The following is a 24872-nucleotide window of genomic DNA, read 5'->3' on the forward strand; positions in this document are numbered from 1 at the left end:
GGGATTGAACTCGTGCTGCAGAGGCTGCGGATTGCTTCATAGTGCTGTGCTTAATTAACCCCTTGAGCCACTAGGGATGCCCGATCTCGCCTTGTTTGAGAAGGACATATCTTTGCTTCAGAAGTACCACTCTTTAGCCATTGGCATGTGTGCAAAGCAAGGATGGAGAAGGGCTAACGACTTCGCTCAAATGTCACCTACGGCAGGACTTTCTTGCCTCCAATCTCGCTGTAGCCCCCCAGCATTGCTCCAGAGGTTTTCACAGCAAGAGTCCCCACTTTGCACACTATGTATATATTGACTGTCTGTGTCTCCCCTATGGGATGGGAGCTCAGTGACAGCCAGGCTCTGTCCTGTTGGCTGCTTGGCCCCTGTCCTGAAGCAGCGCCCTGTGTGTGGTAGGCGCTGAATTAGCCTCCAGGGCTGCCACAGCAGAGGACCACAGGCCGGACGGTTTAAGCAACAGAAGTGGATCTTCTCAAAGACGTGGCAGCTGCAGGGCCGAGGTCAGGGTGTCAGCAGGGGCGGATTCCTCTGAGGCTTCTCTCCTTGGCTAGCAGATGGCCATCTGCTGCTCCTCACTGTCCTCGACAACATGGTCATTGGGTCCGGACCTCCTCTGCCCTCCCTGGCACTCAGCTACTTCTCTGAAACCCCTAGTGTACAGGCTTCTTCGGAGGTGCTGGAGGTTAGGGTTTCCATTTTGACTTCCAAGGAATCCTCCTGCCAGACAGGTGGGGGCGCTAGCTCACGGCATGGCCACCCTGGAGGCTTCGGTGAGAAGTGGCCTGGGGCTTAGGCACTTTGTTCTTTCTTTAGCCCAAGACCCGGAGTTCCACAAGGTTTGTGACGAGCTCAGCTTCCAGTGTCAGAATGGCGTGTGCATCAGTTTGATCTGGAAGTGTGACGGGATGGATGATTGTGGTGATTACTCTGATGAAGCCAACTGTGGTAAGACGGCTCCGGCTCCTATCCCCCCTCATCTTCAGGGTCAGTCACATCTGTAGTTGGGGTGCTCACCAGCACACTCACACGCAGACTTTGCTTCCCATCTGTAATGAGCCCAGTTCTAGAATCTCCATGGAAGGATCATCTGGAAGTGGGAAACTTGGGCCCCCAGCAAGAGTCAGAGGGGTTCATTCCTTGTGCCCCAGCTGAGAAGTTCACATGTATCAGGAATATAAGTTTACATGTATAAGGAATTATGGTAAATACTTTGGAGTGTGCCCCTCTCTCCCCTAAAAGTTAATGGTGAAGTGTCAGAATGAACACTCAGGTATGATTCACAAGGTGTAGAAGTCTAGGTCACAAGCGTGGAATGGGACCTGGGGAAGATGGGTTTTATGTGAATCCCAGAAGCTTACCTTTCTCTGCTAGGGCCATGAGGCTGCCCTGGGATTTGGGCGTTGAGGAGGCTTGCAGAATGGAGCTTTATGTTCACACTGGTGCAGGCAAGACAACTGATAGTGTGCTTGGTCTCCCCAGAAAACCCCACAGAAGCCCCAAACTGTTCCCGCTACTTCCAGTTCCAGTGTGAGAATGGCCACTGCATCCCCAACCGGTGGAAATGTGACAGGGAAAATGACTGTGGGGACTGGTCTGATGAGAAGGACTGTGGAGGTAAGACCCTGGGGTCTGGGGTCAGCGCATCGGGACACCAGTGCTCCCCCACTCCTGGCTGCACAGAACTTTCTCTTCTGTCTTATCAATGATTTGGGGGAGGATAATTCTGAGTTCTGTCCCTCTCCCATCTAAAAATTAGTGTGTTGGATCTCTCCTATGTCTGGGGTTATGCAGTTTGTATTTTGCAAAGCACAGTCAAAACTCGGGGCCTCGCTGCCCCCTGTGTGATCTGCAGGCCAGCAGTATCCACATCTCCTCAGAGTGTGAGACCTGCCCTCTGGGTGCTGCCTTGGGCCTCCCTCCTGTGTCTGAATCTACTTTGTAAGAAGCTCTATGTACCACATACTTCTGGGAAGCTCTGTGCAGAATGCATGTCTGCTTCCTTTTTGGCATTCTCATCTCTGAATGGGGTCCTTGTGTTGCTGTGGGTTGTGTTAACCTGAGCAGCTTTTAGCCTCAACAGCTTTTAGCCTTTTTAGCCTCCCTCCCACACCCGCACCCCCATGCAGTCTGAGTCCCTTTCCTTCTATTGACCAACGCTAGCCCCCCAGACAGCAGACTCATCACAATATTAGCCAGGTCAAATAGGACATGGGAACTAAATCTGCTCCAGAAGGGGAAAGAATACAGTCCATCTGAAACCTGGTTATAAGTAGCATTTAGCTGAACTGCTGTTCCTGACTGGGCCTAGGGGGCTGGTCGCCCTGGGTTGGGGTGGCTGAACCAAGACATCTGCAGGAGGGTTGATGCACACTCTGGGCCGAGCTCAAACCACATGTGACTTTTGGGGTTTCTTGCTTGCCGTTCTCTGCAGATTCACATCTTCTACCCTCCCCGACTCCGGGGCCCTCCACATGCCTGCCCAATTACTACCGCTGCAGCAGCGGCGCCTGTGTGATGGACAGCTGGGTGTGCGACGGCTACCGGGACTGCGCTGACGGCTCGGACGAGGAAGCCTGCCCCTCTCCGCGTGAGTTGGGCCCTGCTTGCCTGCGGCACCTGCCTTTGTGGAGAGGGCTCCCTGGGCACAGCATCGCCAGGCTCAGTGCCTGCAGCCAGACTGCCTCTCACCACTCCTCTGCCCCTCACCCCCACCCAGCAGGGAGACCCAGGGCCACTGGGAACTGCACTGTCTCATCTTCTATAACCGCCTTCTGAGCTTCCTGCAAAGTAGGCTAGCCTCCCTGCTTTCCACCCTGACCGAGGTCGGGCCACCTTTGCTTCCTTCTCCACAGGAAATTACAGTGGGGATTATAGTGAGGTGTTTGTGTGTGTATTAAAAGCTCAGGGGAAAATGCCCAGTTTTTCAGTTTACTAGTTGGTGGGCAGCCTTCTGAAAGCAGGTAAGCACTGCCATCTAGTGGCTGAACATGGAGTGGCACCTGAAGGTGTAAGATTGTCAGAGGCAGGGTATAGACCCCAAGGACCCCTCCTAGCACACGTGCTTAACTGCAGCCTGAAAGAGGTAAGAAAGTGGCGCCCTTTCCTGAACAGAATTCTCTTTCCAACTTGGTTATCGTAAGTGATTAGGTCATTGTTTGCTCAGTCCTTTTTCTAGTTGGTCCATAGTCTGCATTTCCTCTTGTTGCTATTTTCATCCTGTCACTTCCCTGTTTAAAATGATCTATGGTTTCCTCTTGTCTTAACATCCAGAAGCTAGATCCTGATCTTTGAGTCCTATTTTCAAGGCCCTGTGTGGGCTGATGCCTCTTGCCTGCCATTCCGTCTTCCATCTGCCACGCTGGCTCTTCATCTGCTCTGCACGGAACTTCCGCTTCTCTGCCTGTATTCCTGTAGCAGGGGTTTTGCCTTTATTGGAGACGTGTTTTTCTCATTCTTGTCCTGCTTTCTAAGAAGCCCACTGTCCATCCTAGCAAACAGAAGCATGGATTTCATAGCTAAAATAGACCTTGCTCTGGCACCAGTATTTTTCAAAGTATGGCACAAAGATCCCCTGTAATGGGATCAACTTTGGGTATTTATGAAAAATAGAGAATGGGCATTTCTGGATGGAGCCCAGGAACTCCCCATGTGATTTGTAGTTTCACTGAAGTTCACTGCTTTGAACAAGTAGAGCATTCTCCTCTCAGCCCCAGCTCCTTGGAACGTCCATTAAGTGTTTTAACTGATGTTGATTTGTTTTCCACTCTCATTGAACTTATCAATTGTCCTTTTGATTCTCAACTGTGACCCGCCATATCTTCCTAATCATCCCATGGGTGTCAGCGTTTCCTTCCCATCGTAATTGTGTGGACTTCTTGTTCTGGGAGGGTGCTGCGGGCGGCGTAGACTCCACCACTATGCTTAGCCCAGTAACAGGCAAATAGATGGTGTCCCAGATTAAACCATAAGAAAGAAATTAGCCTTTTAATATCTTTCTTCCCCCCAACCTCAGACTCACCTATCTCCTTAGTATCTTCATTGCCTGCTCCTAAATTGTTTTTGGACTATTGAAGCTCTGGCCAGGAGATTAATAAAGTAAGAAAATTTTGATGACTCCGGTAAGCAGATGCCTATTTAGATAGTTGGTTCAACTTCTGTGATTTCTTTTTTTATGTACATTTTTCGTACAAATGTACATTGTGTTGTTTCCGGCTCTCAGATATTATTTCTTAAGTGTAAAAGTCTCCTAAGTGGTTTCTCCTTCTCCTGTCTTGCCCTTTGCTGGTTTACCTCCCAGTGGGCGACACACTGATGCAAGAGCCTGCCCCGCTCCGTGTACTGGAATTTCCTGACCCTTGTTGCCTGAGCACACGCACTAGGATTCACATTGGCCTGGTGCTCTAGTCTAATTGTTTACCTCCCTTTTCCATGCACTTTGTTTTAGCAGCGTATTTCTAGGTGTTTCTGCATCAGCCTGTTTGAAAATCCAGTTAAAACTACAGGACACACACACTACCCCTAAGTTAATGATTGCTTTTTGTTTGTTAGCTCAGGTTACTTTCTACCGGCTGCCCGTAGCCTCTCAGAGTAACTTCCCACGAGATTATGTATCAGGCCATCTGTTAACTCCAGTACTTCTCTTGGAGCCTGCTCTCTCTGGGCTCAGGACTTCACCACTCACCTTGGAATTCTCTTTGCCTTTTTACTGAATTGGATTCCTTGTTTCCTGGATCTTGTGTCTTTCTCTTGGTTGACTGCTTTGTTTTGGCGGAGCACATGCTCCAGTAGCTTTGCAGGGTGAATGTGATGGCACAGCGGTGGGGGGCACAGCCATGATAGCCTCCCGCAGGCTGTCTCCGGGTTTTTCTGCTCTGGGTCGGGCTGTTGCCCTCATGCCTGGGCACTGGTGTCAGCTGCCACCCTAGGGACTTGCTTTCCCACTCTCCTACGTTGGAGCTATTTTCTACATCCCAAGTTTCCCCATTTTTTAGTTTGATCCCATGTTTGGGTTGAACACATTTTCCAGAAAGTTCCTAAGGAAGAGTAGGTGGGAAGGATGTTGGAGATGTCTTGCTTGTCTATAAGTTGCTTTTGATCCTTTAGCTGGGTTTGTAATTCTGCATTGTAAATAACATTCTCTCAGAATTTTGAAGACATTGCTCCACTGTCTAAGAACAGGTTTTGGGAAATCTCAAACCGTTTTGATATTGATCTTTTTTGTGTGTAGCCCGTTTTTACTTCCTGAAAACTGGTAGAATAATCTTCCCTTTGGCCCCAGTGTTTTGAAATCTCATGGTGACGTGGTAGGAGCCTTTCCATGCAATAGGATGGACACTGACCATCTTTCCTTCCAGAAATTGAAATATTTTAGTTTCATGAACTTTCCTCGAAATATTTCATTCATGATTTGGTTCTTTTCCCCCTGGAAATTTTGTCATACATACAATAGACCTCCTAATCTGGTCCTCTTAATATTTCATTTCTTAATCTTTTCTATTTTTAAAATTTTTTCTACTTTCTAGAAGATTTACTCTATCTGCCACCTCTTCTGAGTTTTTCAGTTCTGTTAACATGGCTTTAAGTTTTTAAAACTGTCTAAAATTTTTAGATCTTTTTTAGTGTTGTCCTTTTTTGTGGCATTCTGTCCTGTTTTCATAGATATGTATTTTTCTTTCAGAGTATAATAAGCATGTTTATTTTTGAAATAAGCCTTGTTTTTACCCTCTCCAAATAACAGTCCTCAGTCTTTTATGGGTGAGGTTTTATTAGGGACTGGGGATAATAGATGCAGGGGATCCAGTTGCTGTTTAAGTAGCATTCAGCCAGCTGCCTTATTGTGCTTTCACCCTTTTCTTTCAGTTAAGACAGGCCATATTCCTGCTTCTTGTGGACTTCGTGATGTTGCTCTTGTTGGTTCTTAGCTTTCTCCCCCGACAGCTTAGAATACAGTCTGTTCTGGTCTCTTTAGTCACTTACCACCATCTGCCTGCGTCCCTGCGTCCTCATTGGTGTTGCCTTTGTCTCCTCTGTGGGGTCCTGCGAGCATAAGATGAGATCCCTGTGCTTCATCCATCTGCTGTCCTTCCCCAGCGTTCCCATTTGCGACTCTTCAACCGCTGGCATCCCCCAACTTGTGGAACTGGTGGATGCTGCTGGCCAGCTCCCTCAAGACCAACGAGTGATTTTTAAAAATGTTGTTTTTCTAGCAAATGTCACTGCTGCCTCCACTCCTACCCAGCTTGGGCAGTGTGACCGATTTGAGTTCGAGTGTCACCAACCCAAGAAGTGCATCCCCAACTGGAAGCGCTGTGATGGCCATCGAGATTGCCGGGACGGCCGGGATGAGGAAAACTGCCGTGAGTAGTCGGGACCATCACCCCGGGAAGGCTGCTGGGCCTCGAGTTACGAACTTGTGGTTCGGGTATTATCTTCGTGTTAGAGATAGGAATGTTAAGGTTCAAAGAGAATCATCTGGTCAGTGACATCCTGGGGCGTTTATATCCTTTGTGCAAATTTGAGATCTTTTGATCTCACCATATTGAAAGTCCTTCTTGAGCATGGAATATATCCAAGTAACAGAACTGAAATAGCAGTTAGTGTACAACTTTACACTTAATGCAAAGAATGAACAGAGTGGACTCTGGATGTTAAAATAATCCAACAGATTGACCTTCGCACACATCGAAAATAACAGCAGGAACATCTGAGCCAAATAAGCAAGGATGTGCTAAGATGAACACTGAAAGTAATTAACAAAGAGGAAATGAGATAGGACTTTCCTCCTGGGTGAGATTGATTCATTAATTGGTATTTTTTAATTTTTTTATAGCTTGTTTCAAATTGGACTCATTCACAAAGACGTTACTTACTAAGGGTCTTAAAATCTAGATGTGCTGTATCCACAACTTTCCTAGATCCATTAATCTGATGACCTTATCAAAGAAGGAAAGGCGAAGAGCATAGAAGGATCCTCCTGGCAGAAGCTGGCCCTGAAGGCCACTGCCTGCTGTTAAGTGCCCATTAATCCTCTGTTGAATAATCAGTTTTAAGAATGTTCAAACATTAATGACAGCCTTATTCCCAATTGCGAATACCTTGGTTTTCCCATTTTTAAAATACTGAGACATATTTTATAAAGACACCTCAAACAATCGTCAGCTTTGCTACTTAAGTATTATTTGGTTAGATTTTACTATATTCTTACCAAGGAGGATAATTCTGTGATGGGGAGCTTGGTATTTTCTAGAACTACCCCCTTCTGAGCACAGTCTCTCCCTGACTACTTGGTGCAAAGTGATAAGCCCCCTCACTTTCTTAAAGCCCTCTTTATATTCCTTTGTGATGCTTATCACCGTCTAAAATGGCACATTTGTTTACTTGTTTGCTGCTTCTCTCAGCGGAAGGTAATCTGCACGAGGTTAGAGCCTTTGTCTGCTTCCCACCATGTTCTTAGCATCTGGAGTAGTACCTACTTCAGAAGATCTCTGAAAATGTTCCTTGGATGCATGCATGGGTGGAAGGGCTTGGCTGGCTGCTTTGATGGATGGAGGGATGGATGAATTCCATCTTGGGCTTCTGGGACTTTTAGAGTAATAGTTCTCAAACCTTTTCTAGATACTCTAATGCACTTTATCTGTAACTGAGCCCCCCTTCCAACCTCCTGAAGGCAATCCCATTTCAGCTGATCATAGACTAGAACTCTGTAAAACAACGATTTTCCTGGAGATGAGGAATTATAGCTTGCAAAAGCCTAACGAGTGGTTTTGATATTTCCCTCCTCCCACTGAGAATTACTATATTAGTCCTTTAAGAAATATATTGGGGCCTCCCTGGTGGCGCAAGGGGCTAAGACATAAGCTGTCCGCAGCCACTGCAGCACGAGTTCGATCCCAGGCTGGGGAGCTGACCCACATGGAGCAGCAGACCTCTCCTGTCTCGCCCGCTGCTCCCCTCAGCAGTGTATTTCAGTCGATCCACCTGTTCTGTACCCCACTCTGTCCCTGGTGTCCTCTCACCCCACCAAACCTCTGGCCTGTACCCCAGTTCTTGTATGTATAAATAAATCTTAAAAAAAAAGAGAGATATGTTGAATTGGAATCTGAATCTCTACCCTAGAGACTCATGCAAAGAAGTCTTAATTGTTCTTTCACATGAAAAGTTACCAGTTGAGGACACTCTCCCACCCCAACCCTCTATATCTTTCCTCTCTAGGAAAATATCCCTGAATCCTTTATTCCTCTGCACTATCTGGTTGCTCTCGTGTGAGCATTATCCAGTTCCTCCCTGCATTTCAAGTTTCTAGAAGGAGATACAGTGCTTCAGACAGATATCAGGACTAGCTGCTCTTGTCTCGGAACAGAAGTTCTCGCCAATTCCAGTGTATCACTGGGGAGCTCGTCAATTCTGAACATGCTTAGCTCCCTCTTGCTGCTTCACTAGGTTTGGGGCAGGTTGAAGGAATCTGATTTGTGCAAGTTCCCCACGAGACTCTTAAGATCCACTATTGTGGGTGTTTTACTCTCAGTGGCTTCAGTGGTCTCTTTGCTAATTTCTTCTAGTGTCAATACCTGGGATGGAGTTTGAAGGTCTGGTTAGCCCACTTTAGAGAAAGGATTTTTTTTAATAAACCTGGGGTTCTGCATGATTCATAATATTAATAAGAGATTGTAGAGGTAGTGCCTGGAATATTATATTTACATTTGCTTGGGGGTGGGAAGCAAGAGCTAGCTATAAGGTTTTATTTTTTTATTATTATTATTATTTATTTATTTATTTATACAAGCACTGGGTACAGTCAGAAGCGCGGGAGGGTGAGAGAATTCACCAGAGCCAGAGCGGGGAGCAGAGCAGGCAGAAGGACCGAAGTACATTGCTGAGGGGAGCAGCGGGCGGCAGGAGAGGTCTGCGCGCCATGTGGGACCCTCCTCCGGTGGTCCAGGAGCAGCCGGGGATCGAACTGGTGCCGCAGAGGCAGCGGGGAGCTTCGCAACCCTCCAACCGTTGCGCCACCAGGGAGGCCCTAGCTATAAGGTTTTAATCCTGAGAAATCAAGAGACCAAGGAAGAATCCCCAGTGTAAGCTCTGACAAATACAGAGGTTCAGTGTGTTTTAGTTTCCCACGGCCTGGTAACAGATTGCCACAAACTTTCTGTCTTACAACACCCCTGTTTATTATCTTTCCGTTCTGTAGGTCAGGTGTGTGACGCAGAGGACTCACTGACCGAAACCAAGATACAGGCAGACCTAGTTCTCTGAATCTATTTCTTACTTTTTCTGGTTTTTAGAGTATGTCCACGTGTCTTGGCTCCTGGCTCCCTCCTTCCATTTTCAAAGCCAACAGTCTTCCATCTCTGACTTTCCTTCTGTCTTCACATTTTCCTCTCTAACCACAGCCAAAAGGGTCTCTGCTTTTAAGGATAAGAATGCATGTGATTAGATTGGGTCTGCCTGGACAACTGAGACTAAGCTCCATAGTCAGAGTCTTAATCCTTTAGTCACACCTGCAAAGTCCCTTTAGCTTTGCAGGGTAACACTGACAGTTTCTAGGGATTAGGAAGCCAATATCTTTCACTTTTAGCCCCTGCTCTCTGGTTGGGTGGGGTCTGGTGTAGCTGGGCCTACAGGCACTTAGGACTCTCTGTAGTGGAGGCCTGAAGTGCTGCCCTGGGCCTGGCCTAGACAGTCAGGGGCAGCAGATTTGGTTTCTACAGCCAGTCTCTCCTCCTCCTAGAACCACGTGCAATTGTCATTGCTTCCATTCTGAGCTTTTCTTGCAGTTTAAATCTCTCAGAACTAGAGAGAAGATTATGGTTCATGGCTGTGGAGCTGCGGACCTCTTCAGTTACCGGTGCTCTTTACTTTATTTCACATTCTGGTAAAATACTTTGAAACCATATTGAATCATTACACTGTACACCTGAAATGAATATAATCGTTTACCCTTCAGTTACCCTTCTGTATATTAGTTACCCTTTAATGACAGTAAATAATTTTAAAACCTATACAATGAAAATACTACACAGAGCGGGCATGCTCTTAAGATTGTCATTCATTTTGTTGCTGCTAGTATTAACTGAAATGAGAAATCAGTGTCGTTTTGGGCAGCAAATTAACAATAGTAACAGAATACTTAGTAGTACCTGGCAGCCCCCAGCAGATCATAGCTCTTACTCTAGCAGCCAGGCCATCTTCTAGGCGCTTGATCTTACCTGGTCCTTGTGGATACGGCAGGAGTGGAAGTGTTACTTCAGGAGGATGTAGGGGTAAGGGCCTGAGTGCAACCAGTCTCACAGTCACACATAGCCAGGATTTATTTATTTACTTATTTTAATATTTATTTATGTATATAAGAGCTGAGATATAAGCCAGAGGTACAGAGAGGTGAGAGGATTCACCAGAGACAGAGCAGGGAGAAGAACAGGTGGATCACCTGAAATTCACTGCTGAGGGGAGCAGCTGGGCAAGACAGGATTTGCTGCTGCTCCATGTGGGTTGGCTCCCTGGCTGGGTATTGAACTCGTGCTGCAGTGACTGTGGATAGCTTCATAGTGCTGAGACTTAACCCCTTGCTCCACTAGGGAGGCCCATACACATCTAGGATTTAAATCCCAATTTGTTTGATGCCCCAAAGCTCTTGCCCCTCGTGAGGGCAGAGTCGAACTGTTAAAGTGAAACAGGGAGGCATCCCAGTGCTTCATGGAGCCCACCACTCCTTCCAGAGGTGGATTTTGAAGCAGAAGCTTCAGAGACTGCAAACTGCTTTTCCTTAATCTGAGAACACCTGGCTGTCCCATCTCCCTTGGGTTTAAGAAGGCTTTTTGTGTTTCAGCCACACACAGCACCCTGACCTGCATGAGCAGGGAGTTCAGGTGCACAGACGGTGAGGCCTGCATCGTGCTGTCCGAGCGCTGCGACGGCTTCCTGGACTGCTCGGATGAGAGCGATGAGAACGGCTGCAGCGGTGAGTCCGGTCTCTGGGGCTCAGCTCCGGCGTGGCCCTCTGGCCAGAAAGCTAGCAAGCTTCTCTCCCATTGGAAAAGAAAAGATTTCTGCCTAACTGTCAAGCCCCAAGTGAGGTGAGACTTGGCTCACCGCTGCTAGGAGCAAGGTTAGCTGGAATTCTGCTAGGAAACGCTGGTCTCATCTCAGGTGCGTCTCCCCAGCGTGCATGTGCTTGGCTGCAGGTGGGTTAACATGGCCTTTCTGTCTGGGACGCATCTAGTAACTGTCTTAGTCCTTTTGGGCTGCTGGAAGTGAGTGTTCCGCAGATGGGGCAGCAGGTGGCTTATACACAGTGGAAATTTATTTCTGACGGTTCTGGGTCCTGGGAAGTCCAAAGTCAAGGTGCCAGCAGACTCTGGGTCTGGCGGAGGCCCACTTCCTGCCTCACTGTGCCTACCTTCTCACTGTCTCCTCACATGGCGAGCGGAGCCAGGGGTCCCTTTGGGGTCTCCTTTATGAGGAACCCCATACTGCTCATCAGGGCTCTTCCTTGACCTAATTATCTCCCGAAGGCCTTTGCCTCCTAATACCGTCATGTTGGGAGTTGGGCTGCAGCATGTGAATTTTAGGATTCACAGATAGTCGATCGAGAGCAGAAATAAATCCTCTTATGACATCAACCTTGGAGTTGTAGCATTCTCGCTTGAGAAGCAGGTTTCTGTCCCTGCAGAAGGAAAGGAGGTGAAATGAGAGGGAAAATGTGATGGAAATTGAGACCTGAGGAAAGGGTGCAGAGAAAGGGGACCCCTCTACCTGCCGCGTGTGTTGTCAGGTGATGCAGGTGCTATCACCCTGTAGATCGTAAGTTTGCCTAAAATCAAGGCAGCTCTTGGGTCCTTTGAAATCCAAGGATTTGTAACACATCGCTTTCTCTTCTCCTCCCCCCTCCCATCTCTCTAGATGAATTGACTGTATACAAAGTACAGAACCTTCAGTGGACAGCCGACTTCTCCGGGGATGTCACTTTGACCTGGATGCGGCCCAAGAAAATGCCCTCTGCTTCTTGCGTCTATAACGTCTACTATAGGTGGGTCCCGTCTCACCCAGAAGAAGACAGTGACGCCCTCATAGTCCCAGGGTGCTCCTTTAACTCCCCAGTGCATGCAGGGTGGCCCTGTGCCTGGGTCACTCATCTCCAACCCCCATGTGGCTTTGATGTGATGGTATCTTTATTCTGTTGGTCAGAGTGGTTGGAGAAAGTATATGGAAGGCTCTGGAGACCCACAGCAATAAAACCAACACGATCTTGAAAGTCCTGAAGCCGGATACCACGTATCAGGTTAAAGTTCAGGTCCAATGTCTGAGCAAGGTGCACAGCACCAATGACTTCGTGACCCTGAGGACTCCGGAAGGTTGTAAGTGTTAGACTTTATTTTCATGGTTTGTTCTAGACCTTACATGGGATGATCGGGGTACTCGGAGCACGGGGACATAATTGCCTGTGCTGTGTACATCCCGAGGATTGTGGTTGCGTTTTATGGCCTTGTCTGAACTGCTGAACATTTATTTTCTTATCAGGTGATGTTCTTCTGCCTTAAGTTAATTTCAGCTCCTGTCCACTGTTATCATCTCTTATGGTTCTTATTTAGTGTCTGCCTCTGCCTTCTGTAGGTGTCCCCCAGTGCTTGGTACTTGGTGAGCTCCATCTATTCCTCGTATTTTTTTAAACTAGGCCATGTCCCTAATTTAGTATTGTGACCAAGTAGAAAAGAAGTTTAGCAAAGTTGTGTGTCCAGGAGAGTTCCCTGCTGCCTCCCCGCTTGGTGACTGTGTGCTTATCCCAGAGAGTGAACTTTGTTCCCAAAGTTTTGTGGACGCTTCACTTGCATCTGCTGTCAGAACCATGTGTTTGGATTTTGTTAAATTATCATTTGTTCAGTAGAGGCCCCCAGAGTGTTGACTGTCAACCCAAAAGCCTGAGGGAAATTTAAATAGAGATATTACAGGCCCTGGAGGAAGTACACAGCAAGCCTCAGGGGGCCTCACAGGGAGGCCAAGGTGGGTGAGGGCAGAGAGGACAGGACCCGGGGTACATGAGTTCCTCAGAGTCCTGGGGGGGGTGTGCTTTAGGGTTCCAGACTTAAGCCAAATCAGTCAATTCAAACAGAAAAGAAAGAAGGTTTTAGTAAATTTACAGTTCTGGAGCCTGGAAGTCCAAGATCAAGGTGGCCACAGGCTGGCTTTTTCTGAGGCCTCTGTCCTTGGCCTTGGAGAAAATGAACATCTCCCCTGTGTCTGTGTGCTGCTCCTCCTTCTAAGCACACAGGTCCTATTGGCCCATGGTTCCCACCTCATGACTCCTTTTAATTTAATTACCTTTTTACTGACCTTACCTAAGGTTGTTCTGAGGTTCTGAGTTTAGGACTTTAGCTCAACCCATAATATTCATCTCCTGGGGGTTATCCTTGTGAGTGGAAGGCTCTGGAGCTTGGTCAGAAAAGTATCACTGGTTTTGTTTGTGACTTCCAACCTGGTTCTGGATGCAGTCTCAAAAAAGAGTCAGAAATGTCTTGACTATGCCAGCTCTGGTCTGCAAGGAGCCTGCTCTTTGTTCATTTGAATACCGTTTGGTGCTGTGACAGCGACCTACTCCTCTGTGGTCACACCCACGGTATTGTGGTTCAGGCTCAGTCCTGGACAATTAAGGTCTCTGGTTGAGGGCCCAGGGCCAGAGGGGACTCAACCTGCCCAGGCGGCTCATCCTGCAGCCCTAGTGAGTCTCAAAGTGTTCAGACTCCTCTAAGCCATGACCTTGTGGGCACAGCACAGCTTGTATTCTGGAGAAAGGAAAGGGTTTCTGTCAATGTGAAGACCAAGCTAACCGCCATTTCTAGTGGCTAAGTTCTGTGCTGGCTCTCGATGCTTTCTCCTTGTTTTAAGCTCAAGGGGTTCACTCCAGCCAACCAGTATGCAGATGGTTTTAACACTGAGTTGACTCTTTTCTAGTGCCCGATGCCCCTGGAAATCTCCAGCTGTCACTCCACAGGGAGATGGAAGGCGTGATTGTTGGCCACTGGACTCCTCCTGTCCATACCCATGGCCTCATTCGAGAGTACATTGTAAGTACCTGCCAGGACTGGCCGTGTATGTCGGGTACATAGTAGATTTCTTGCCTGTCAGAGCCAATGGGTATTGTGACATAGTGTCTCCTCGTCAGTGATCTCTCCATTAGAGTATCATGCTCCTCCCTTCCGCCTCTCCTCCAGCTCGTCTGGTGAGGTATTAGGATGCCAGTGGTCTTCGGTTATCTTTTACTAATGTTTTTTTGGTCCCACTTCAGGTAGAATACAGCAGGAGTGGTTCCAAGGTGTGGGCCTCCCAGAGGGCTGCTAGTAATGTCACCGAAATCAGGAACTTAGCTGTCAACACCCCATACACTGTCAGAGTAAGTACCACCTCATTTCAGCCGAGCCCAGAGTGGTGGTGGCTGTTTCCTGGGGGTTCACTCTGCTCCCCTTCATGAGATGCTCTGGGGTGGTCTGCTGACTACCCAGCCTTGGCCTGGGGTGGAGGTCGGGGTCATTGTTTCTTTTGTTCGTTAAAGCCAGTTCGTTGAAGCCAGACTCTTGCCCTCAGATAACCAAGAATTTATGTGATGCAGCTCTGCCTGCTTTTAGCCGGATATTCTGCTGCCTTGTGGCTTCAGCAGAAAAAGATTTGTACAAAATCTGTTGGCCGAGACCATTAATTGTACACACAGACTCCATTACGTCGATGATGACCTCAATGCCCTTTTTTATATGTGTGTGTATGGACAGGCATACATCCTCTATCTCTCCCATCCCAGCCCTTTAGAAAGACCTTGACATTGTCCATCAATAGCAATTTCACCACCCCAGCTTCTCAGTTCCCTTAACCTAGCTTCCCTCTCACACTCTCTCCCCCTCTTATTTCAGTTGTTGGGGCCTCTGAATATCCTGGATTCCTCTGTAGATAATTTTTTTCCACCCTTCTGGCCAAAGTCTCACCCTGTTAGCTCATCCAGAGTTCTTGCTGGATGGTCTGCTGCCTTTATTTCATACTAATTCACACTCTGCTTTGAAAAGGTGGCTGCGGTGACTAGTCGTGGAATAGGAAACTGGAGCGATTCGAAATCCATTACCACCATCCAAGGAAAAGGTAAATGAGTCCAGCATTTGCAGGTCTAGAGGAGGCAGAAACTCTTTTGGAAATAACTGCGAAGGCGGGGAAGCACAGACTAGAGAACTGCACATGCCGCCTTCCCCCCAGCTCAGCACATCTCTGGGTGTCTCCACCGTGCTGGGGATGCAAAGTCTTTTTGGGTGATTGTTGCATGTGTTCCTCCTGGAGCTGAGCATTTATTATAACACAGTCATGCAAAGAGATTTCTAAAAGCCCCCAGGCAGGCCCGAGGGCCAGCTCATGTGTGATATCCCCAGGAGAAGGACTTTCTTTCTGCTATGGTAGAGGTGACTGTGTATTCATTTCAACGTTTCTGAATGAGCATGAGGCCCACGCCTACTGCTTCTCCAAATGGCACCGACTCACAATGTGTAGGTGGTGTCTTCGGCGCTGGAGCTGGTATTGATGGTGGCTGACACTTGCCAAGGGCTGGTACTAGAACCCGCTCTGCCTGACTCCAAGGCCTGTGCCCTTAATCACTGTGCTGTATGCCTCTTCTGCCCCCATGGGCTGTGGCATGTACTGCGTGTGTATTTCGCGAGGGCAGAGATGAGCATGCTCTGGCTTCGTCCATTGTATAACTGGGGGCAAGTGGGAACTTATAAAATAGTTGATGAATGAGTGAACTGAAGCAATTGAGACGAAGGTTCTGACACTTTTGGAGACAGACTGCCACTTGTCTCCACAAGTGGTTTCCCTGCTTTCAGCCTTGGGGCTTTTCTGGACCTTGGGTATTCCTGCCAGCAGAGTGGCAAGGCTGTGACTTGGGGAGATTTGACTTGCCCCCATTACTCTGGGCTTTTCAAGAACCCAGCGACTCCAGGGATCTTCAGTCATAGCTGGGGCTTTACTGCCAAGATGGCGAAGGGGAACATCATTTGAGTGCTAGACACTTGATGTACTTTGCTACAGTGCATTTTGCCAGCTCTGTCAAGTGCAGGTCTTATCCTCAGGCTCAATCTGGGTAATGAACCTGCCCCAGTCACACAGATGAGCGTGAGGAATTTGAACTCCGGTCTGCCTGCTTGTGTTTTTAATTTATGATTTAGGGCTTCTACTGCTGTTAGCTTTCAGAAAGGACTCGAGGCTGCTGGGAGTTTGTTAGCACCAATAAAGGTGCATTCATCATGATCCCTGTGGCTTTCAGGCCAGGCTGGAACTGGGCTATTTGGAGTCATTGACATAATGGAACTTTTCTGCTCCACCTACTTGCCAGGATGGCCAACCTTGCCAAGATACTCATGTGGCTCATCTGGCCAAGGTGACCCTAATCTCGGCTTCAGAAAGACAGTGGTATGAGATAGACAAGTGAAAACAGAAATGTCCTTTCATCCCTCACTCAAGGATGGCTTTGTCTATGGAGCTGAAACCTGCTAAGTCCTGCCTTCCTCACTTTTCATCACATGCTTTCTCTCTTTGAATTCCTTTTTGTTTTAGTGATTCCACCGCCAGATATCCACATTGACAGCTATAGTGAAAATTCTTTAAGCTTCACCCTGACCACAGAGAGTGACATCAAGGTAACGTCGGAATTTCAGACTAGCCGTTGGGTGGGGCTGTGCTTTGTGTGGGAGCTGAGACAGCATAGTACAGGGAGAGGAAGAAAAACAGGTGACTGGACCCAGTGAAGTAAAAAGACCACAACTAGGTAGGTTCCTTCCCCCACCAAGAACAACTTGAGTCTTCACATGTAATTATTCTGCCTGGTGCCTTTTTTTTAAAACCATATAATTAAATGGTTCACAGCTACAGTGCAAATAAAGAGTTGGTGTTAACAGAATATGTATGCCCTGTAATTTTCAGCTTTATTGGATTTCCTGGTGCTGAGCACTAATGCAGAGATTCCCACAGTGGGACAGAGTTAGTCTTGTGAGAGAGGCAATACCTTGGAAACATACCCGCGTATACCCACCCAACAGCCACCTCTCCTAGCACCACCGTACCCTCCGTGTGGCTGGTCACAGCCACCTGTCCCATCGTGACCTGTTCCCCGTGGTTTTTCAAGTTGAGACCCACTCTCCAGAGTGTTCTCATCTGTCCCTCTTATATCCTTCCCCATCTGTGAGGTCCACCTCACAGTCCTTGTGACCTTCCGTGAACTACAATTTGGAGTCCTGCCCTTGGCTTCAGAAATAGTCAGTGCAAGTCACTGGATCTCGTGTGCACGGTCTTTGGACCTCGTGTGCACGAGTCATGGACCTCGTGTGCACGGTCTTTGACATGTCTTTTACACATGTTTATTACCTTTTGATTGTTGTCTCAAGATCTTTAGATCAAACCCCCTCCTATGAGCTCAGGGCTTGGGAAGCAATACACCCGCACAGGTGTATTGCTCTGTCAGACCGTGCGGTCTAAGTCCCCTTTGTACAGTCCTCCTGACCTTGCCGGCAAGGACCACCCGAGTTAAGTTTTTCCTTAATTAGCATATCTAAGTTATCTTGGCTGCGTCTCCTCTTTCTGCCTTTAATAATTGGATCTTGTCCCTTTTTTTCCTGCATTATTTCATTAAGTGTGTATTTTAGATGGCTTCATGTTTGTTTTTTGGAAGTAGGTAGAGAGTCACTAACCAGTAAATGATAGCACAGATAGTTCTAGTTCAAAGATCAAAGAAAACAGCCTGCCTATTGCTGTAGTCACTAAATGTGCAATAGTAGCACAAATTAAACTGGTTTAAAGATCAAGGGAACAACCTGTCCATTGTAAGGAATGAGAAACACCCAAGGAAATCAGAGGCGCCTTTTACGCTTGGTCTGCTCGCTGTTCAGTAACGTGGCTCTTGGTTCTTGGTAGGTGAATGGCTATGTGGTGAACCTTTTCTGGGCCTTTGACACCCACAAACAAGAGAAGAGAACATTGAGCTTCCGAGGAAGCACATTGTCACACAAAGGTAACACCTTGGAGGCTGTGGGTGTGTGAGCAGGAAGGAGGGGCCAGGTGGGCACATTGCTGACAGTAGAACCTGGGGGATGGTGGGGGGCATCCTGGGGAAGGGGGGAGGACTTCTCTGGGTGGGCAGGTTCCTATCCATTGGGTATACTATATGAAGGGCTCCTGACTTTAGGTGAGGGATCTCCTTGGTGGTTCCTCAAGCCTATTTCTAAACTGACAGCTTGTGATAGAAGTTGAAAGAACTGGAAGGAAGCCAGATGAACCCTCTCAGCTGTGTTTTTGAGTCCCAAACAAACACATTCCTAGATTGAGCTACCTGTCTCTCTCTTCTGACCCGGGTCACTAAGAGGTAGCACAGAGCACACCGCATTACTGGTGTTCAGTAAATATTTGTTGAGTGAGTGGTCAAACTAAGGACATGGCTCGTACCTTTAACCTGTGCTAATAATGAGCCTCAATCAAAATATCTGAAAGTGAGCTAAAGGTAGGATTTTCGTTTGTCTCCAAGATAAAACTGTCAGTGGCCAAGCCTGCCGAGAGTGTGAGCATGACATGAGAACACCTTCCTTTCCCCTTCTCGCCTGTCTCAAAGTGCTTCCAGTCATGCTTATATTCCTACAAGTGCTCTATTATCGTCATCTTTTTCTGGAAGCTGGAGGTTTCCCCAAAGAGTCTGTGCAGGAGTAAAATGGCATCGAGCACACACTGAGTGCCGGCATCAACCTGGGCATCCATGTCTGACATTTTTATGCAACTCCAGTAATAACTGTGGGATGCACTTGCCTTACAGAGGAGAGCCTGAGGTTCAGAGATTAAGTGTCCCTCTGAAGGTGGCAGAGCCAGGATGACAGCCCCCCTCTTATGTGTGATCCCATTGTCTCTGTCACTGAGGAGAAATGGGCAGCATCTGGAACAAAAGGCTTATTAGCTATTGCGTGAAATATGAAAAAGCCAGCTCACTGCTAGGCCTCATGCCAAGCGCTTTACAAGAATTTTCTTTTTTAATCCCTCCAAGGACCAACTGCTCTAAGTATACTGTTATTTTTCTTCATCTCACAACAGGGAAATGGATACAGAGACTCTGAATGCTCTACCCTAAGCTTTGCTACACACATAGAGGCTGGCCTCGAACTTAGGTTCTTCAGTTTCTAAGACCCTCCTTCACTGCACCACTCTGTTCATTTTCATAACATCCCCCCCCCTTTTTTTTTTTAAATAAAATGGGAATAATATTACATATAGTTTTGGAGTCTGTCTGCCCTTTTAGCATGAATTTGTGAGAATTTTCCTGGGTCATGAAATAGATTAGTGGTTGGTGGTGTGCCCATAAATGCCTTGTAGTTCATGGAGTGCATACAGTTTAATTAACTGTTGCTCCCTTGTTAGGCAGTCAGATTATGTACAGTTTTTTTCCACTGTGAAAAGCCCTGTGATGGACACCCTCCATATACAAAGCTTTGAGTCCCCCCCCTAATTGCATGGGGTAAATGGATTGAAGGGTATGAAGAATTGAAGGGTATGAGACCGTTACACAAAGCCACGTGGTTCTCCAGGCATGTTGCACCAATTTCTATCCCAGTTGGTCCCCTTTAAAAGAAATGACCCAGTGACCTGTAGTTGCCATCAATGAGTAACTGAACAAATTTATAGAACAGTTACTATCCCAACATGCAAGCTGCACTTAAATTGAAAGAGTCCATCAAACAGGGTATGTATACCAGGCACACACATTCTGGACAAACACCCCTGGCCTGCCTGGCATCACCTTATCCCTGTTTTCACAGTTGGCAATCTGACCGCGCACACGGCCTATGAGATTTCTGCCTGGGCAAAGACTGACTTGGGGGATAGTCCTCTGGCCTTTGAGCATGTCATGACAAAAGGAGTCCGCCCACCTGCTCCCAGCCTCAAAGCCAAGGCCGTCAATCAGACTGCAGTGGAATGCACCTGGACTGGCCCCAGGAATGTGGTAAGTTGGCCAGAATGACCTTTTTAGCCAGTGTGGACATTCTCTCCCTGATGCCAACAGCCCCAGGGCTTTCTCTTCTGTTGCTGCGTCCTCCTTTCTCACCCCAAATGCAAGCTACCCGCTTGGTCAGTCCTGGATTACCTTCTAGAGGCACCTGACATCCCAGCCCCAGAATCCCATTCTACACCTTGCTCCCTGAAAGAAAGTGCCCCCTCTTGCTTGCTGTCAGTAGATCTAGAGTAGGAAAAGGGGGACATACCTTGGGTGGTGGGTGTGGGGAGAGGGCAGAGGCAGTGACAGTGAGTGTTGCAGTTAAGTGTCTTGCCCCCACTCCAGCCCCTTACCCTAATGTGATTCCCTAATCCACAGATTGCTTTCTGGGACCAGTTCTTCTAAAGGTGCCCCACCCCCTCCATTGTCCCCGCCACACTTGCATATATGTCTTTATTTTTGTTTTCGTGTATGCATTTTGACTGCTGTGATTAGACTTGTGGTTCTTTTTCAGTCTGGTTTTTCTTTCCTACTCCTTCCCGCTGTGTGCTTTGCTTTGAGGTTGACTTCCAGGGTGCTCGCCACCCCTTCCTGCCTCTGTACCTCGGCTTGTGCTCTTTCTCCTCCCTGATGTCCTTCCCTCCTTCTCTGTGCAGATCTCTTTTTTTTTTTTTTTTTTTATTTTTTTATTTTTTTATTTTTTTAAATATTAAATTTTATTTTTATATTCCCCCATACAATTGCAAACGCCCCATTCTGACCCCAATCCTTCCCCTCCCGCCCCCCACCCCCCAAAAAGTGTCTCTGGTTCATAGTTTTTTGTTGATTTTGATTTTCACTTTCTTATATTCATTTTCCTGGTCCCTTATTTAAGTTTTCTAGATTCCTGCTATGAGTGAGACCATCCGGTATTTTTCTTTTTCTTTTTGGCTTATTTCGCTGAGCATGATCCCTTCCAGTGCCATCCATGTTGCTGCAAATTGCATGTGTTTATCTTTTTTGAATGCTGAGTAATATTCCATGGTATATATGTACCACATCTTCTTGATCCAGTCATCTATTTTTGGGCATTTGGGCTGTTTCCAAAGCTTAGCTATTGTAAACAGTGCTGCTATAAACATAGGAGTGCAGGTGCTCTTTGGAATTGATGTTTCTGTGTCCTTTGGGTAAATACCTAGGAGTGGAATTGCTGGATCATATGGAAGCTCTATGTTTAGTAGGTCCAGAAATCTCCACACAGCTCTCCATAGTGGTTGGACCAGTTTGCACTCCCACCAACAGTTCTGTGCAGATCTCTTGATCTCTTTCCCTTCTGAACTCCTGACATATTCATAGTTGGGGCCACACAGCCTATTTCACTAGATTCTGCTTGCTCCTATTTGACATCTTCTGTCTGACTCTTTTCCTCCCTGATTTAGTTTGTAGGTTCCTTGAACGGAAGTAGTGTTTTCCAGATGGAAAGCCGTCTAGATCTTTCAGTGACTCCTCAGTGACAGGCGAGGGGGGAACGGACCTTTGTTTTTTCTTCTGAGGGTGTTTCCAGGGCTCATGTGGTATGGGACTGACTCCTGGGCAGGTACCAAGGTTTGCAAACAATTGTAAGATCAGCAGTGAGGAAAGGAGATGTCAGATTTACTGCACTGTGTGCAGCCACCCTACACAGCCCTTTACACACATTATCCCACTTAATTGTTTCATCAGTTCCATGGGGCACATGTTTCCATGTTACAGGAGCCAGGGGTTGGAGAGAAGTTGCTAGCTGGAGTTGAAGCTTAGTAAGCAGTAGAGTGAATTTGAGGTCAAGTCTGGCTGGTTTAACAGCTTTTGCTCTTCTTTTGCTCCAGAACCAATTTGGAGGCAGGGTCAGAGAGGAGCAGGCCCTGAGTCTATCCTGGGCTTGTACCTCTTGTACCTCCAAGTGGACTCTCTTTACAAAGGACATTTCAACTTCAATACTACTAAGAACCAGGATTCCATTAAGGACAAAGGGGAGAAGCAGGGTGTCTGCTGAGCAGCTAGCAGTGTGCACCATCTTGCCCTCCTTCTGTGCATTCAGCTCCCCATTTCTCCAATGACCCCGGGAGAGCACCCACTCTTCTTTGTTGATCCTGCTTTTCTCCCCTGGCTCATGGTGCGGTCTAGTATAACCCCAAATATCCTCTGTGTGCAAGTTGTGATTTATAAATTTGTTTTGTTTTTCTTCTCTGCCCATCTCTTCCCCCCAAAATGAACTCTTTGTAGACAGAGCCCATACCATATTTATCTTTGTAGGAGCAAATATGGTGCCTGGGCCAATTTGTGTAAATGCTGATGAAATAGATGTCGAATGATGACTTCTCACTGAGCTCATTTGAAGTGGTTCCCAGGATTTTAAATTAAGGGTTTCAAGAGAGTGAGGTCACTGGCCACTGAGTTAATGTCCTTCCCTGTTCTCTCTTTTTGCCAGGTTTATGGCATTTTCTACGCTACGTCCTTTCTTGACCTCTATCGAAACCCAAAGAGCTTGACTACTCCCCTCCACAACAAAACGGTCATTGTCAGCGGGGACGAGCAGTATTTGTTTCTGGTAAGTTTCCTGCACCAGAGAGTCCAGAGGCATTTCTGCTTTGCGAGGATGTCTTTTATTCCTGGGCACCTCACTCAAATCCAGGACATGGAGATGCAGATTCCAGGATTTGTGTGTGTGATGCAAAGATAGCTCCTCTTCACAAGCATCAGGTTCTTACCTGAAGCAGCCTGAATGGCCACTCAGCACCTACAGCTCCACTGTGGAGGGTGGAGATCTGGCCAGTGGATCACAGGAATAGATATGAGCTTTTATCAGATTCCCCTTCTTGGGACCAAGCCTACATGCCTTCACTTATGTGCCAAGGTATATGGAAAAAGGTGTTCGGTTTGCTATGGCTTGTGATTGTGAAAGATTTGAAACAAATGCCTATTAAGAGAAGGCTGGTTAAAAATATTATGGTTTACCCTTTGTGGCAATGGAATACGGGGCAACCCTCCAAAAGAAATATAGCAACCCTAAATATACTGCGATGGAAAAATCTCTAAGCTATATTATGAAGTGAACGAAGTAAAAAGCATATAAATGCATGTTTTCTCATTCGTATAAGAAAATTTAAGGAAATCAGGCCATACATACATATAAATCTGTATCTGAAATGTCTGCTTATATATGCATGGGGCATTTCTGGAAGGAAGTACAAAAAAATGTTAGCAGTGGTAGCTCTGAATTGGAGACCTGGGGTAGGTAGGGAATTATTTTTTACATTTTCTATCTTTTGGTACTGATGGGATTTTAACTGTGTGCATATGTCACTATTTTGTGGGAAAGCGGCTTGGGGAAGACTCCCTGAGTGTGTGGTACTTGTTTCAGGTCCGGGTGGTGGTGCCCTACCAGGGCCCGTCCTCCGACTACGTCGTGGTGAGGATGATCCCAGACAGCAGGCTTCCCCCCCGCCACCTGCATGTGGTCCACACCAGCAAAACCTCGGTTGTCATCAAGTGGGAATCCCCGTATGATTCTCCTGACCAGGACTTGGTGAGCGGGCTGGGCACCCCAGCAGCCTTGCTAATTACTTGGTATGGTTTGGGAGGAGGACTCTATCATGGGACAAGAAACTTAGGTGTGGGGGTTGAAGCTCAATAGGCCTCCCCACTTTTTTTTTTTTAGAGATTGAGATTGATTTATTTATGCATACAAGAACTGGAGTGCAGGCTAGAGTTATAGGGGGTGGAGGCGGGGAGTGGTGAGAGGATTCACCAGAGACAGAGTGGGGAACAGAACAGGCAGATTGACTGAAATACACTGCTGAGGGGAGCAGCGGGCGAGACAGGAGAGGTCTGCTGGGCCATGTCGTGCTGGCTGGGGATCAAACTCGTGCTGCAGAGGCTGCAGATAGCTTCATAGTGCTGTGCTTAACCCCTTGCACCTCCAGGGAGGCCTGGTCTCACCCCTTTCTGACTGACCAAAGATAGGGTCCTTACAGGTGCCTCTTCTCAGTGGTCACTTCACTTTCTTACTCCCAGCTGCCATCTTGCTTTGTCTCTCCTTCTCTGCTTTCTCACATGCCCTCCTTGACCCCCTAGAATGGGTTAACAGACAAAGGCCTGCAGGCTAGGTGCAGCCTGTGCCCATTTTTGTAAATAACGTTTTGTTGGAACAAAGCTATACCCATCATTTCCATGTTATCTGTGAGGACTTCCGTGCTGCAAACACAAAGCTGAGTACTTAGGGTAGTGACTCTCTTGCCCTCCAGGCCTAAAATAGTTGCTTGTGTGGATCCTTACAAGAGTTTGTTGGTTCCTGTTGTAAAAGAAAAGGCATGGATTCTAGAAAAGCTCCCTTTTTCCCTTGCTCTAGGCTGATTTTCCCTCCATTCCCTCTGCCCTCCTCAGCCCCTCCAGGCCCATATGCACTCAATGCTCGGTTACTAAGACCCTGACTCTCAACCTCTCCTGACAGTCGCGTTTCCTGTACTTACTACATGTCCTTTAGTTTCTTCTTGCCGCCATGTACATGAGAGGCAACCTGGGAGAAGGTGAATCTTTTTTTTTTATCCTTTAGAGTTAAGATAAAACACATTCATTTATTATCTCCTCTGACAACATCCTGAAACTTTTACAGTGGTGGAGATAGAGAAATTTAACCCCAAATTTGAATTTTTCTTGTCCTAACCTACCTGCTGATGTAAAAAAAAAGGTGGCTTTCCCTAAGTAGGTATTTTGGATGAATTTGATAATTCAATGCAGTTTGGGGAGTGACTATTGATCTGAGATTGGACATCAAAGGCTTTCTGACGAACAATGTCAGCGTAGACATTCAAATGCCATTGCCGTGGGTCACAGCCACCAAAACACTTGCGTCACA

General features: G+C 47.1%; 1 protein-coding gene across 2 annotated transcripts in view; it reads left to right on the forward strand.

Annotated features, from left to right (window-relative positions):
* Positions 1-24872, forward strand: part of SORL1 (sortilin related receptor 1) — a 144174-nt gene that overhangs the window by 107837 nt on the left and 11465 nt on the right. For both annotated transcript variants that reach the window (XM_037505469.2, XM_054693157.1), the window contains exons 29-43: positions 820-951; positions 1486-1620; positions 2438-2593; positions 6213-6362; positions 10835-10966; positions 11908-12034; positions 12193-12362; positions 13954-14066; positions 14288-14392; positions 15054-15126; positions 16588-16670; positions 17941-18037; positions 19824-20008; positions 22446-22565; positions 23379-23543. In XM_037505469.2, the coding sequence (XP_037361366.1) occupies positions 820-951; positions 1486-1620; positions 2438-2593; positions 6213-6362; positions 10835-10966; positions 11908-12034; positions 12193-12362; positions 13954-14066; positions 14288-14392; positions 15054-15126; positions 16588-16670; positions 17941-18037; positions 19824-20008; positions 22446-22565; positions 23379-23543 (1943 nt within the window). The remainder of the gene's footprint in view (positions 1-819; positions 952-1485; positions 1621-2437; positions 2594-6212; positions 6363-10834; positions 10967-11907; positions 12035-12192; positions 12363-13953; positions 14067-14287; positions 14393-15053; positions 15127-16587; positions 16671-17940; positions 18038-19823; positions 20009-22445; positions 22566-23378; positions 23544-24872) is intronic.

This window comes from Talpa occidentalis, unplaced genomic scaffold (assembly GCF_014898055.3).
Source record: "Talpa occidentalis isolate TD23 unplaced genomic scaffold, MPIMG_talOcc4v2.1 talOcc4.12, whole genome shotgun sequence".
Lineage (NCBI taxonomy): Eukaryota > Metazoa > Chordata > Mammalia > Eulipotyphla > Talpidae > Talpa > Talpa occidentalis.